At 35.0% G+C, this 15,994-nt stretch overlaps 1 protein-coding gene across 1 annotated transcript in view; it reads right to left on the bottom strand.

The window, feature by feature from the left end:
• Positions 1 to 884: 884 nt before the first annotated feature.
• The window catches only part of MARK1 (MAP/microtubule affinity-regulating kinase 1), a 36,411-nt gene continuing 21,301 nt past the window's right edge, over positions 885 to 15,994 (bottom strand). Inside the window, exons 10-17 of the mRNA XM_009697496.1 lie at positions 15,585 to 15,697; positions 14,169 to 14,322; positions 12,811 to 13,004; positions 10,100 to 10,200; positions 7,703 to 7,864; positions 6,624 to 6,878; positions 3,765 to 3,809; positions 885 to 1,656 (exon numbers count right to left, since the gene is read on the bottom strand). Coding sequence (XP_009695798.1) covers positions 1,302 to 1,656; positions 3,765 to 3,809; positions 6,624 to 6,878; positions 7,703 to 7,864; positions 10,100 to 10,200; positions 12,811 to 13,004; positions 14,169 to 14,322; positions 15,585 to 15,697 — 1,379 coding nt within the window. The 3' untranslated portion in view covers positions 885 to 1,301. The remainder of the gene's footprint in view (positions 1,657 to 3,764; positions 3,810 to 6,623; positions 6,879 to 7,702; positions 7,865 to 10,099; positions 10,201 to 12,810; positions 13,005 to 14,168; positions 14,323 to 15,584; positions 15,698 to 15,994) is intronic.

The raw sequence follows: 15,994 nt of genomic DNA, 5'->3' as shown, positions 1-15,994 counted from the left end.
AGTACTAGTGGTTTTACATAGTTTATAATCATTAATTATGAAGGAAAAAAATGTGTTGTTTTTTTTTTTTCTTTTCTGTAGGCAAGTGCCTAATTACAAAGCTGCACATTACAGGCATAATGATGTGGAATAAATACAAGAAATCTGGTAAAATATTAAACACAAACAGGTTACATGGGAACAAACTGTACAACCACGAAAGCATAAATCAACAATTTATCATTATAAACAAGGTATGTTTAACTGTAAAATATTACGTGGAATTTCATGTACTCTTTGGGGGCACATGTTCCAAAAGCCAAGCTAATTCCTGAGGTGGTATTATTAACTTATACAATTGGTCAACACTTCAGATTATCTTGTGCTATTAAACAGTCCCAATATTAATGTATTTCCATAAAATGGAATTTATAGTATTCTGAAGGCAGCAAACAAGTGATATTTTACACTATGATATTCAAATGAAATAATTACGGTTCTCCATTTTGGTGCTACATTTGTTAATGGGCCATGGGAGTGAGCACTGTAATTTGCAGACAGAACATCACTTACACCCGGTTTCTGTTCCCCCACAGCTCTGAGCTGGCCCAAGGCAGAACAAAGTTTTTAAACTGTAAGTGCTAACACTGTAAACATGTTTGTTGTGGGTTTTTGTGTGTTTTGGTTTTTTTTTTTTATTTTATTTTTTTTTTCCCCAACCAAACACTGTCCAATAACAAGGATAAGAGCCAAAGATAAGCAGGAACGATCTCGCGTAGAACAAAAGCCGATTATTCATCAACTTTTGGTTCAAATCATGAACAATCTTTAAATAATTAAAAATGGTCACGCTACAGTTATGAAAACTATTTTTGTGCATTTGACTCAGGACACAAGTTTGTTAAAAAAATGCATGGTAGAGGTAAAGACTTATAAAAACCACCAAAAATGTAAACGATAGGGAAGAACTTTTTCAACTCAAAGCATCAAACATACATTTCTGTGCAGAAATCTAGACAACTATACAAGATCTGAATTTAAGCAGTCATCTTTTTATTATACAACTCTATGAACATAAAATGAACAGAATGCTCTATATACTTACCTGTACATGTGAACATAACTTCTTTAGCTACAGTTATTTAATATAGGTCATACTGGATTTAACTTTACAATTCTGAATAACTATGTATAACCTTATTGCAATAAGGGCAATTTCTACATGGGGAGTTTCACAGGCCAATCACATTAGGCGTAACCAGTACATTCAAAGTGTAGATCATGTATGAATCTTCCCTGATCCCAAAAAATTTAGGCTCTCTTTACAGCTTAAGCTCATTTGCTATCTTGGATGCAATGTTCTTAAATGCAATAGAAGTCCCAGATATTCTCTTGAAACGAACTCCATTGAGTGACAATCGTGGCAGTTTGCAGACTTCCATCTCCCACTGAACAAGGCTATCTTGTCGTGCATCGCCATGGACACAGAAGAGCAAAAACCTCTCTTTTTGTTCGTAGTCACAGTTATTAGCATCTAACACTTTCCGAATCTCTCTCATCATATCATTCGGGTCCATAGAACTAGTGGTCTTCATACTCCATGTGAACCGCAAGGAGCGTGGCTTCGAATCTTTGCTATCCTCCTTCTCTCTGTCTTTTGGCTCCCCAGAAGCACTCCTAGAAGAATTGACATACAGAACAGTCAAAAATAAAAGCAGTATAACCAAGAGATAGAAATACAGTTCTTGAACAGGGGTTTCTAAACTGCGACTGACATGCCACTAGTCACACGCAAGCTAATCCAAAGAGTTAGATGGATACTGTTGGAACAGTTGTGCACCATCTCCTGCATGCACGGGCACTTTGGCACAGCACTGGAAGCCGCATCAGTGCTGGTAGCAGCTCCCAGTAGTGGCACACAAGCAAAGCGAGTTTGGAAACCTCTGCTCTAAAATGTTCTGATGACAACATGTGCAATGATAACTGCAGCAGACACATGTTACTCCATACTGCTCCAAAGAAAGTGGAATCTATATAAAAGCATGACTGAAGTTCTGCTGATTTCATGATCTGGAGCATGCCATACACCAACAAAACTGAGGTTGAGGGACACAATCCTGAAGCGTAAACCATATTGTAAAAGCAGCAGAGGAAGAAATCCCACCCTGCGATTCACAAGTAGTCAGTTAATTCCCTCCCCTCTTCTCCGCCTTTCCCCTCTTTTGCATCTATTATGTATTTTTGACCTCTCTCTGTGTAAAAAGACCTTATAATAATGTGCTTTATTTTAACTGATGAAGCAGAATTTTGTGCCTTAATTTGGTTGTAAACAGTTTGTTTATCAACCAGTTCAGTACACAGCCAGCAGCTTTTTCTCAGAAGAAAAAGTGACATGTAGACACAAAGTATTTTAGTTGCTACAATGACTTGGACAAAATTTCAAGGGAGTAATTTCCAATGAATGTTCTTACTCTGACGCTTCCTTACTGAATAGATTACTTATTCCATTGTAGAAAGCATTTTGAGAAACAGCACTAATTATTTTAAAGTAATTCCACAGCCAACTCTTTCTGTTCTTGTCCCAGGTCCTTAAGATGCCTGATGCCTCCCCATTCATCACTGGGGAAAGGCGCTGTTCTCATTTTGATAGTCTATAAACTGCCGCTATTCAGAGAGGAGTCAAAACAAGCATCTTTAATTAAACTTTCAGTGTGATCCCCAGAGAACCACATCGATATTAACAGATAGAGCATGGCAGGGATAAGGTCTCAAATGACCTTAAGCCCAAAACAGACACTGTAGGATGACAAAAAGTAGAGGAAGCTAGAGAATAAAAGCAAAAGCAACTTCACACTTCATTTCATTTGAACATTTGATTAATCTCTCTTCCCTTTCCATGTCAAGAGTTCGACACCTAATAGACTTTGAATTGAAAAGGGCTAACAGATAAAATTCATTGTGTATTATAAAATGTATCCTGTTAAGAATGTGCTGCTTTTTTTTTTAAAATAAAGGCTTTCTGTTTTGAAAAGTAAGTTGATACTTTCTGTAAGTGACTAGTTTCGAATGCAAACTACAATGCCTGTTCATTAGAGAGCATAAAAATAAGAAGTTACACACTGTGCTAAGCACACCAAAAATGCAGAACCAAATGCTGCAACATGGCAAAACAGCAGATATACTGGAAAATGGACATATGAAGGAATGCTTTATTACTAACAAAGCATCTATAGTTTTGTGTACAGCAGTTGCCATACAAATTCAATATTTAGCAGTCACCACCCTTTTTGTCTGAATGTCACATTTTATTTCTCAGCGCAAAGTGACATTCATTTCTCAGGGACTATAAGGTGTTTACTTCTGGCAAACAGCAGCTTTAGTAATGAACACAGTATGTAACTATAGCAGAAATTTAATATATACATATATATACACAGACACAAAGTATACTACATTTTCCACTGGAACCAAAAAGTAAACACCATTAAATATTTATAAACCAAAACATGATTTTAAGTGCCTAAATGATTGGTTAACTCCTACAGGGGGCTTTATTATTCAAAGAAATATGCTTAAATAAAGTTTCATATTAAATACTTCGCAAGAAAGAAAAATGAAGGATAAAGGATGTCACCAAAACCCCCTCCCCCCAAACAAAAAACATTTTTGAAATGAAGATTACTTAAGCACTATTCTATTTTACATCCTGATTAAAAATCTTTAAGAAATCACTTAAACCTTGATGCGAAAGACCTAGGAGCGAAGTATTAATAGTGGCTCCTCACCTTGAGGTGTCAGTTCTGCCACTGGCTTCGCCTTCACTTGGATCCCTCAAAACAAAGTTAAGGTTGAGATTCAATGATAAAGGTGAAAAATAAAAGTTAAGAAAACCTACATCTAAAACAATGTTAAATAGCTACTGGGAAAAAAAAAAAATCAGTATAATAATGTCAAGCCTAATACTGTTTAATAGTATTTTTTCACAGCTGTAATTTTAAATTCCCTTTATGATACCTTAACTTCTTTCAGCTCTGACATGTAATTGTTTAATTTTTTTAATTTTTTTTTAAACTGATGGTAAAATTAACACATTGTTCTCAACCTACTGCAGACAGATCAACGGCCACATGCAATTCCAGCAAGCACAGAGGAGCAGTCGATCAAGGTGGTCCAAGGGGGCTCCACTCTGCACCCTTCTGGGTCAGGCCTTCAGACCTCAGTCCTGAAAGCACTTAGGTACATGCCCATGCTTAAGCACACTCAAGTAATTAAAGATAAGATGTGCCTAAGAGTTTGCAAAACCAAATGTTTGGAGCCCAGTTCAGAAAGGTTACTTCAACATCTGCTTAACTTTAAGCAAATCAGCTGTTACATTGACTTTGGTAAGATTACAGGTGAGCTTGAGGTTAAATATATCTTTTTTATCTTGTTGAGTAAGAGCTGTACTTTACCAAGGTACTGTTTTGTATTATGCCTTTTTAATCTGAAGTAACTTGAAAAATATCCATAGATTGAGTAAGCCACCTAGGTATGTTCCTAGTGCTGCTGTACAAACATTTTAGCACCTAATTTCAATTAGCTAATTAATTTAATACCTTCAAAATACAAATACTTTAGTAACTAACATCAGAGAAGTATTATTTGACATAAACCATTTATACAAAATACTTCAATACCCTATTCATTAAGCATTCTCATTATGCAGTTATTTTATATACTTACCAAAAAAGGCATTTACCTTTGCCAAAAGACAGTAAAAAGGAGTCTTTCATGACACCTTCTAGTCAAAGTATGCTTTAAATCATTATTTCCTGAACAGTACAGAAGTTAAAAGGCATGCAGTTATGTGATCCAACTAAAAGAACAGCAACCCCCCCAAAACCTCCACCCATGTAATCCCAGCCACTAAAGTCTCAAACAACCCAAAGTTTAAGAAAACAAAACCACAACAAAACACCAACAACCCCCCCCAGCAACAAAACAAACAAAACCCTACAAAGCCTTCACTATAGGAAAATGTATTTTTAGCAGTATAAAACATAATAGGAAGTTGTATAAAAATGTTCTACAGTAAAGATATTTTAAAATTAAGATATCAATTTACAATGTTAATTCTAAATACATAGTTTACAATATTATTTTAATATTGTAGTTCAACGTAACAAAAATATTAATTATTTGATCTGACTCTCCAAAAAAAATTCAAGATATCATTCCTTGCAAATAACAATGAGCTATACTGCAAAAAACCAGCCTGTGCTCTTGAAATTGATTAATTACTTAACAGAAAATACCTTTCTTCCCATTTGGGTATCTACACTGACAACACAGTTGACTAATTTCGCTGTAAGTGTTTTTTTTAATTATTATTTTAAAATCAGAGAACAAACTCTGTCCTCCCAACTATCTAAGTGCTGGAGATAACAATAATAAGGGATCATAGTCCTGTATCTTCAGGTTTCTGAAAAAAGAAATTCACATACTTTTTTATTTTTAGGTCATCATAGGAGGTATTATAGACACATACTGACGCACTATCAGCTCACCAGGTTAAATCAATTTTGTGAGTAACATCACTGCATTTCTAGCTTTCTCTCTTCCCTCGTAACATCACCTTATGCAATTCATGATATTTTACTTACAAATTTGCAACTACTAGCTTAATCTAGCTTTGAATTTATGTTTTTGGGGGAGGTGTGTGTGTGTGTGTGTCCCCATGACAGAATTCAGTACATAATGGTATGATTCTGCGAAGAAAATAGACGTTCCCAAGATATTTCTCTTATAAAACTGACAGTAATGCAGTATGGACAGCTATAAATCTTAAACCTACTTACAGATGGTAAATCACTGTTAGAAAGAGGCAAACTGGAAATTAAGTCCCCTTTTGGGAAAGCTATTGTGACTGCTAAGTCAATAGTCAGTTAATACTGAACAATGTATCTGAAAATCTTTCCCAGCACCTCTCCTCACAGTATTATTACTGTTAGCATCATCACAGGAATGAAAGCAGGTCCAGGATGTGTGGGTTTTCTTCTTTCAGAACCCTGAACTTGCATTTGAAGAAGCTGGCAACATAAGAGAGGCTGCATGATACTGAAATATTAGTATTTCCAGACATCCAGACTTCTGCCCACTTCTAAGCTTCTCATTTATTCACAGATTTTAGAATTCCCTGAAATAATTTGTTAATACCTATTCCCTCTGAGCACAGCAATAAAATCATTGTAAACACAGCCCTTGCAACGAAGTGCACCCAGTTAAAAAAGTAAAGTATTGTTAACATTAAGTAATGACTCATTTTTAAGTCACTGCTTTCAGTATTTAAGTTCATTTGATTTTAACTGAATTGTAGCACCTTTGTATTTTAGCTGTAAAGCATGAGCAAAAAAACCTTTTGAGTAGCATTCTCTTGCTCCTTTAAGATAAAGCAGCAGAATAGCTGGTCAAACATAATGGTTACAATATACACAGAGAAGTAAAACAAGGCAGGTTCTGGAAGGAAGACACAAAACAAGCAGCATTCTAACTAAATTTACATTTACTTCAGACTTAAATTGGAAATTCTCAATGACTTCGCAATTATGGCCCTAGTTACAGGCTGGGCTTTTTTTTTTTTGTCTCTTAAAAATTGAGGTACTAACCTGCGAACAAACTTGGAAGTTATCTTGCTTATTATACCAGCTGATGTCCCTCTTCTAGCATGTGCAAAAGCACCGGTTTCATGTGATGGTGAGGCGGGCGGTCCATTGTAAGTGGCATTACGCCGCTCCCTTAGCTGCTCACCATGGAAAGTGCTTCGACTTGAACTCCCCCGAGGAAAGCGGGTTCGGTCTGGAGTGGTAGTGCTAATACTATGAGCAGACGGGGAAGCAGCAGGCACTCTTTGAGTTGCACTGCTGGGAAAACAGAAGCATAAATAAAGAGAAAGACTATGCTAGAAACCCTCCTACATGACAACCATTTCTCAAAGATAGGGAAAAAACCCCGCTCTTGTTGTTTTGTTTGTTTGTTTTTTTTTTAAACCTGAATCTGCTACTGATTTGCTTTTATGATTCACACTTAGAAATAATCAAGAGATATTTTCATATCAAATCATCTCAAGTATTAAAAGCAGTTAAAAAAAAGTATACACAGATAGTAGCACAAAGGAAAAAGGTAGAAAAGTCTGTAATAAGATCTGAAAATGTTCCCAGCCCTCTTCCAGAAAAATATGTTCATCAAAACCTTTAACACACAAGCACTCCAAAAACTTAACAGATATTTCTTAAGAAGTAATTACCTGGCACAAATAAATGTATAAAGCTATTCGGGCAGTTAATAGTAATTGCAACTATACTACAGTGCTTTTAGACAGAAACGAGTCTATCAATCTACAAAACCAAGAGGTTAACATTTCAGTATTTCATTTGAATTTATGGTGGCCTGTGACATACGGTCCTGTCTACATTAGTTTAATTTTTAACTACTTAAGTTTTCCAGAAGCTTCCAGAGGGAGGCAGTCAAGGAACTTCTTTAACTGTATGCGAACATATGTGATGAACAAAATCAGGCTTAAATCATCTGTAATACCCGTACTACTTGAGCAAGCTACTGTTTTGAAACAGAATGCAACTAAATCTATTGTTTTGAACAGATTACAAACATATTGAAGTATATCATGAACTGAACAACAACATTTTTAAAGTGCACAGCATTAAAGAAATAATAATCGATTTATTACCTTGGTCGGTAAGCTTCAGTGCCATCTTTGATGGTTGGCAGTGTAACTTTTATAGGATGACCAGAGGCAGACATAGACTTTTGATGTCGAGGCCGTGTTGATAGAGCAGAAGCTACTGCAGAGCCTGCAGAAGATGTGCTACTCACGGACATTTCTGTTAGGCTTTTACCATGGCAGCAAGGCAGGAGGGATGGACAAATTAAAAGGGAAAAGAAAGGTTAGTGTAAAACCCCATAGAAAACAAGGGAAAATATCAACTCATCTCTTCTTTTAGAACATAGCAAGTGTTGTTTAAAAAACAAGACTGAGTGACCAGGCTGCTTTAGTCAGCTAAAGTACAGAATTCTGAGAAAATTATGTTCATCCATAAATCAAATCACCGTATATGTTAAATTAGGCCTTTTCATTCCTCCCAAGATTAAATCTTACACACACATTATTCAAAGCAATGAAGAAAGACTACAAAGAGTCCATGGAAATAGTAAAAAATACTGAGAAAGAAATTCACAAAAGACTTAAAGAGATTGATTGTATAGACTCTCCTTTTGTGAAATTAATATCCTCATTTTCAGTTAAAACTCAAACACCTAAAACTTCAAACATTTGGAACGCTGTCACATTATCACTTGGAAGGGACTGTGTTTTTAAAGGACTTTCTCCTCTGGACTATCCCAGCCACTGCTAGGCTGGGCCAACCCTTTCAAAATACAGTTTCTTCTACTAGTACTTTTATTTCTGTTTTGCCTAAGTGGCAAGGAAGAGATGAAAGTTGTGGCAAAACTATTGTGTTATTAATTTTTAAAACAAAAGTCAAATGACTTAAGCCAAATTACAGCTTTGCCTCTACAAGCATAAATGAAATTGCATTAATAATGTATTAGCAACAACAGTCCCAAAGCTAAATAATATCTGTAGCAAAGAAGTAAAAGATTTTGGATGCATAATCTGATGACACAAGATGTTCAGCTATACCAAATCCAAATTCAACTGCAACACAATGTATTGTAGGAAAGGCAAATATACAACTCAAAAGAAAATTCTTCTCCTTAATTTTTCAGAATATGCTCAAAGAGCTGAGCATATTCATTGCACTCAGCAAAGGAAGAGAAATTAAGAATTGTCTGTCTATTCAATACTATAGAAAAATTAAATATAAACTGTAAAATGAAAAACTTTGAAATAAAATTTCTTCTCATTATAGTGCTTGGTATTAAATCTATTGAAAGAAAAACTTTATCAATCTTTGTGAGATCAGAAAAATTATTTTAGTATATATTTTAGCCGTCAATCTAAAAAGTGTATGTTATCTTCTTTCTTTTTAAAAAAGGATTTTTACAAACTTTGTTCAAATATTTTAAGCTATACACAAAAATTTGGAAAGACACTTTTGAAAGCACTCATCTAATAATTTGAAATTAATTAAATACTGAGAATTAGTTTGCTTTTTAATGTACCTCCTTAAAGCATTTTTAATAGTTGTACTTTACATGTTCCATAGCTCATCATTTTACTATAGATCAACATCCAATACTTTTCCTATTTCCAAAATTAAATGCATCCTTAAAAAATTCAAACACTAAGACAGAAAACAAAACCAAAATAGCTTATTAGATTATTTCATGCTAGGGATTTTTTGATTCATTTTACCTTAACTGTTTTATTTAAATAGCTTAAAGAAAAAAATCAGAGTAAGATCTATTGCTTTAAACTAATAGAATCCAGTTTTTATTACTCTCCATTAAAGCCAATGTTTTATTTTTCAGCCAGGTATAGGGTCAATTAACACCAAGGACGAACAAAGAACATATTTTAAGAGACAGTAATTGTAGCAGTGTTAATTACAACAGTATTTAACAAAACATACTAAACTGAGTGTAATTATCATCCCACACACAGATACAAGTTGGTTACCATCACTACTAAAATATTTAGGCCAAAAAATGATATTGAAAAGGATCACTAAGTCTTAACAGTTTAAACTTTTTGAGTTATGACTAGGACAAATGAAAAAGGATCAGGCTACGCTGAGGGTGATCCATCTGAAGTTCTCCACAGCAGAACTGCCTACCTAGTTGTGAGCACAGTTACTTTACTCCGTGTTAGAAGACAACCCGTGGTAATAAATGTGATTCCAGAAGAAAAGGCAAAGGCAGATCTACACGTTTTGTTCTAAATTTCATCACAAACATAGAAACTGCAGTAGAAGAGGAGATGAAAAACATACAGAAGGACTTGATGTCTTTCACATCATGCTTCATTACGGTTGGACTTGATGATCTTTGAGGTCTCTTCCAACTATAATGATTCTATGATTCATAGTGGTATTTATTAATTGCATAACCTGCTGCTTCTATTCCTCAGTTCTTGTACCCAAAATAAGAAAAAGTTGAAGAATACCTGTTGTCCTTCCCATTCTGTATTGCAGAATAGCGATCTGAAGAACGTTCACAAACATAAGTGTTTCTCCTTGTCATTCCACTACCAGAAAATACATTATTCTAGAAGAAAATTAAGACTAAATTAAATACTTTCTTCTACTGTATATTATGTTGTACAAAAGTGTAAGCATTGGAAGCAAATAAAATAGAGTTTCAGCTGTTTACGTATATTCTTAATGTCTTCAAATGTACTAGGTTAATCTGTTGACACAAATCATTTATATCATCAGCTACTTTTTTCCAATAGTTCATTCACCATCTCATTACTGTACCATTGAGAATATGCTAAAAGAAAATGTAGAGGAATTTAATTCTTCTGACACTTGCTCTACGAAGTATTATTATCCAGTTCCCACATTCTGTGTTACTGAATTATTTGTCTCTGGGATCAAAGGAACAAACTGGAATCCCAGAGAATACATCTATCTGGCTGGTTGAAAGGCTTCCCTGTGCAGATTAGGTTGCCAACTACAGCTCCAGCCTTACAGTTTGTTGCCCCGTGTAAAAAGAGTTTTCAAGAGAGAAATTAAAATATTATTGATCTGCATCAGTCAACCCAGAAATTATGATGCTGATAACATGGCAAATAGGTCTTGTAGCAACAAATACTGATGGGATTTTCTTTCTGTTACTAATTTCAGTTTGCACACACTTCATAAAATACCTACAAACATTCTTCTCCTCCCCCTGCCACACACAGATTAGCTGCCTAAGACTTACTTTCAGTACCTGATGTACAATTCTCAGTTTTTAATACAGTACATATTGAATTTGGGGTGGGAGAGGTTTGCAAAGTGCTAACATTACATACTGATGCATGCTAGCAAAAGACTTCAGATACACCAAACTCTGGTACCATAGGACATCATGAACTCTGCAAGATTTACTATGTGTTTAGGTCTCCCTCATTACAGCTTTTTGGCATTAGTATCATGCCACAGAGACTACTGAATAAACTGTTTCAAAGCCAATTCATAAGGAAGATTAATTTCAAAAACAGTTACTGCAGTTGTTAAACTCTCTGAAGTTAGACTAATATGACTGAAGGTGATAAACATGTTTTTAAGAAATCTTGCCTTCTTAACATCATGTTACCCTCAAAGTTACACAAAAGTATTTTAAAATTATCCACATTAAAGTTATCCACATTAAATTTGCTTTGTTGATTTTAAATGTTTGAGTTTTAAAAAACAAATTTATTTTTTTCTGTGTAAGCTGCTCCACCTTAACTACTGTTGCAATATCAGACACCACTATTCCTTAATCGTGCCTATCACAAAGCCTTTCACAAAGAACCCATAACAGTAACAGATCTAAAAATGTGCAAATACTGAAGTTGCCATTAGCAAGTAAATCAATTTCTCATTCTCCATAGCAAAGATACTCCATTTAATTAGTTCTCACAAAGCAGAGAAATGCTTTTGACATATCAGTTTGTACCATACATGACTGTAATCAGCTTTGGGGCAACACAGTTTTGGGAAAGCTCAGATATGAAATCTAATCTTAGAAGACTCAGAGTTCCTGCATGTAATCCACACAGCCATGATCTCAAAGACTCTTTGTGGAGGTAAAAATAACTCTATTTAAAATTAAAAAAAAAAAAAATATGTTTAAAGCATCTGCAGATGTATTGCAGACACAGCCTGCAGAACATTAAGAGTTAAATGAACTTCAGCATTTATTTTGTTTAAAGAGAATTCTAGCAGAAATGCATATCATCCCAGCACATAGAATCCCAAAGGACAATGAGAATTCCTTTTTTCTACTGGATTAAAAGATGGCCAGAATTTTTGTATTTAATACAGCACATCTCTTAAATAGTAGAAAATATACTTGAGTCTTAAATTACGATTCATGCTTTTTTTTTTTCCCCCCACATGAACTCTTCCTCCTAACTAGCTGTTTAAACACCATGCAATATTTTTTCATTGTGTATCCTAAACACTAATACTACTGCACATAAACTTCCACAAGGCAAAGTAGATGCTGTCACATTAGGAGAGACAGACTCTTCTATTTGGAACAAAGATGTCTGAGTCAGTAATATGATAGCAGTTTACAAAACTATGAATGATATCATAACAGAAGAACTAGCAAATTAGCTATTTCTTAATTCAGAACCAGGTTGTAACTCGTAACATCGACAGGCACACACACCAGTGAACAAGTGGGTTGTTCCCCGTCACCTCACCCCATTTCTGAAGTCCAAAATGAAGTGGTCTCAGAAAGCTAAACAGACAAATTTACAGAGAAAAAGTTATGAGGGATATTATCTAGGATTATTCAGATGAAATCTCTGATTCAGGAAGTCCCTTGACTTTCTTATAGATGCACAAGCATTAGACACCAGAAAAAGAGCACTCCATATTGGCTCTGTTGTTCCCTAAATGTCCACTGTTTGTCTTGACAGATCTTCAGTTTGCCCAAGTGCAGACATTCTTGTGCTTACTGTTATGTTAGTGCTAGAAAAAGTAAAGTTGGGGGGGGAAGGGAAAGGTTTATTTTAAAAGACATCCACTGTAGCCTATTTCTGTCTGCCAGTAAAACTTACCAGAAATAGACTTAGTGGCTTATTCCGTAACCATTATGTCTATAGTAACCTTATGCTGCAGATTTAGTTTAAATAAGGAAAAATAACTGTAACAAGCCAAAAGCCCACACACTCACACGAGGAACTGTAGTTGATTTCTTTCTTTCTGGACCCACAAGTGGACTTGCAGCCATCTCTCCTTTGGATCCCACTGTAGTGCTGCTAAGTTTGCGTGAGACATCCTTGTCCCAGTCTTCTTTCTGCTCACTTTCCACACTATTTGCCTGAGCCCTTTTGGTGTATGAGACAGCAGGAGGAATTGAGGGACCAACTGCCAAATAAAAACAGTATTAATAAATACCTAAAAATAATCACTGCATTTTTCTTGGCCAAAATAATCTAAATATAATTCCCCAAGTCCAAAAAAAAGCATTTGAACAACTATGGCTGCAAACTCAGCACATATATCAACCTATTAAATTGAGCTTTGACAGCCTACGTTCTTTTTGCCCACTCTCTCTTCATTACCAATTTACAGTTCAGAATTAGTTCCCATTTCACATCAATATGTAAAACCTAGAAGAGTATTTTAATTCTCATTCTAAACCCATGCACTTTGTGCAATATTATGAAGAAAGGAATTAGAAGATACTTTTCAAATTATTTTTTTAGTACTTTTTGCTGCATATCTTTTTCTCTAAACACTATGAAAGATCCTTTTGCCCTGAAAACCCTAGAACTACTTTATTTAAAAAGCATGTTTATACTTGGAAAAATTACAATTCTTTCCCCCTCATCATTCTTTAAAATGCTTTGGGGCAAATTCACCAACCATGGAATTTTACATTTCCTTGAAATAAAATCACATCAGCTAATTGTCTTCACAAGACTGGTTACTTTTTAGGAAAAAACAACACCACACTAACACAGAGGGAGAAGAGTCAAAAAATGGGGGAAAAATTAGAAATAACAATGTAAATTAGGCAGAGAAAAGGGCTAAACGTTCTAGAAATATTTCTAGTAATTTGATAGCTCTCCTCGAGGGAAAAAAAGGCACCTTTCATTTAATATTTTAAATATGCACTCCTTTTTTGATGTAACCACTTTCACCTGAAAATGTTTCCTGAATACTTGGTAAAATTGTTCTCTTGGAAACAAACAATCTGGCCCCAATTCCAAATGTACTGATAAACATAATGGTTTGCTGCCTTTGAGTTTATCCAGACCAATATTTTGCCACTAATTCCTAAACAGGAAACATCCTCAAGCTCTTATTTCATGCATCAGCCAAGTAACAAGTCCAAAAAATTAAATCTGTAAGTTACATTGACCCAGATTTACCATAGAAGCATTCATACAAATAAAAGCATCACAGCGGAGCACGATGAGATACACAACAAATGCACACAGTGGTGGACCTGCCAGGTTCACAAAACACTGCACATTCAGACTTAAATTGTGTATGTTACTTTACTTGTTGGAATGTCATCCCCACCATGATCACTGAACCGCCGCTGTTTCTGATTAGTTGATATACTCCGTTGGACCTTCAGGTGAGCAGGAGACTGCACAGAACTGTTGTTGAGGTCGCTGCTAGGACGAGACCTCTGACCCAAGTTGCTGCTGGACAAGGACTCACCTCCTTCAAACTAGAAGAAAAAGTTTTTCAAAGCATAAACAAAATTCAACATTACTGGTACTTTCATGGCATAATAAAATAAAGAGTTCCAATCAAAGGCATTTGTTTTAATTTAAAATTGTACCCAGAGTTTAATTTTCTTCAAGATTAATTTTATCACTTCATCGGTGTTTAACGTGCTTTAAACACACATATGTAAAGCTAAAAAGTTAATGACTACTCAAAACAAAATTAGAAGAATCTTGACAGTAACCAAAACTGTTCTATTTTAAACCTAAGCCAAAGAATGGCTCCCCTTGCCTTTTTTTTTTTCCTAAAGCTTAAAGAGCATTTATAGCTTCAGAGCAATTTCAAAATGCATCAGATTGAGTCAGAAGGGCTAAAAAAGCAAGTACTACTGATTCGAGGATTCTTTATGGCCTTCAACACATCTTTATAAGGTATGTAACTCAGCCACTGGTTTCTTGACATCCAAGAAGCCTAAGTTGTAAGAGCAGTGGAAAAGACAAAACACCTCTTCCAAGCAGTTTGAGTCAAAATTGTTCAAGACACATTCCCTCTGTGCTCTGCCATCACAAGGGAATTCTCGTTCAGAGATGTTGTGGGAAAATGCACTCAAGGACGCATATATCAGATCTACACTATCTTCGAAATGAAGGAAGGCCAATGAAGCAGCAGGAAAAAAATTCCTTCAAAAAGAAAGCCTCAGTCTCGACTTGATTTCCCTGTGGTCCCAAGAGATCTACAGATCCCTCTAGTTCCAAGACAGTCAAAAGATTTTCTATCACAAATTTATTAATGACTATAATGCAATTATTTATTAAATAATTAAATATACTGTAAAATAGTATATCAGTGAGAAAGGGTGAGTACATTTCTGAGAAATAAAGGATGTTACATCTTGGTAGTTAGAAGAATAATTACTTTAGTCAAATTAACTATTTCAGATTTTAACTGTAAACACACATGACAGGAAGAAGATTCAGCACTTGCAAGTCAAGCCACTTCAGATTAACAGCTAGCTTTTTTAAAAAAAAACAATTCAACATATTACAAGCAAATGTGAAGACACTAGATTCAATCCGTTTCTTCATTATCAGAACTAACAAGATATCCAAGAAGGTTTGAAAAGGGAAAGACATTAATAAGTTATCAATCACAACTTTTTTAAAAAGATGTTACAAAATAGTTCATAAAAACATGGACAACCAGAACATTAAACCCAGCCAGATATAAAGGCCAAATAGAAGATGTAAATTAGGTAGTACTTACTTCAGGTGGTTTTCTACCTAGAAGGAGATAAGTAGCCATGACTTCATCATACATTTGGTTTACTAAAGATTCATGGATTTCTTCTCTTGAAAAGCCCATTGTGACCATAATTTCTAAAAGTAAAACAAGCTAGATACATTAGCAGAATAAGTGCTTGGGTTTACTGACAACTTAAGAACAATGAAAACAGAAAAGCACTTGAATCCTAGTTACCTATTAAATTACAACTCAATCAGCATCATCTTTGCTGTGCAAAATTGAAGAGGCTACAACTCCCCTCCTCCATTATTTTCTTCTTCAAAGTTCTCAACTATGTTATTCAACGTGGTTCAACATTATTCAACATTAAATGTTATTCAACGAACAAGTAAAACACTGGCAAATAGAAACTATGAATAGCTACAGGGCCA

The sequence above is a fragment of the Cariama cristata genome, unplaced genomic scaffold, assembly GCF_000690535.1.
Source record: "Cariama cristata isolate BGI_N322 unplaced genomic scaffold, ASM69053v1 scaffold22133, whole genome shotgun sequence".
In the NCBI taxonomy this organism is placed as follows: Eukaryota; Metazoa; Chordata; class Aves; order Cariamiformes; family Cariamidae; genus Cariama; species Cariama cristata.
Note: the sequence above shows the minus strand (reverse complement) of the source record. Positions and strands in the feature narration are given on the sequence as shown.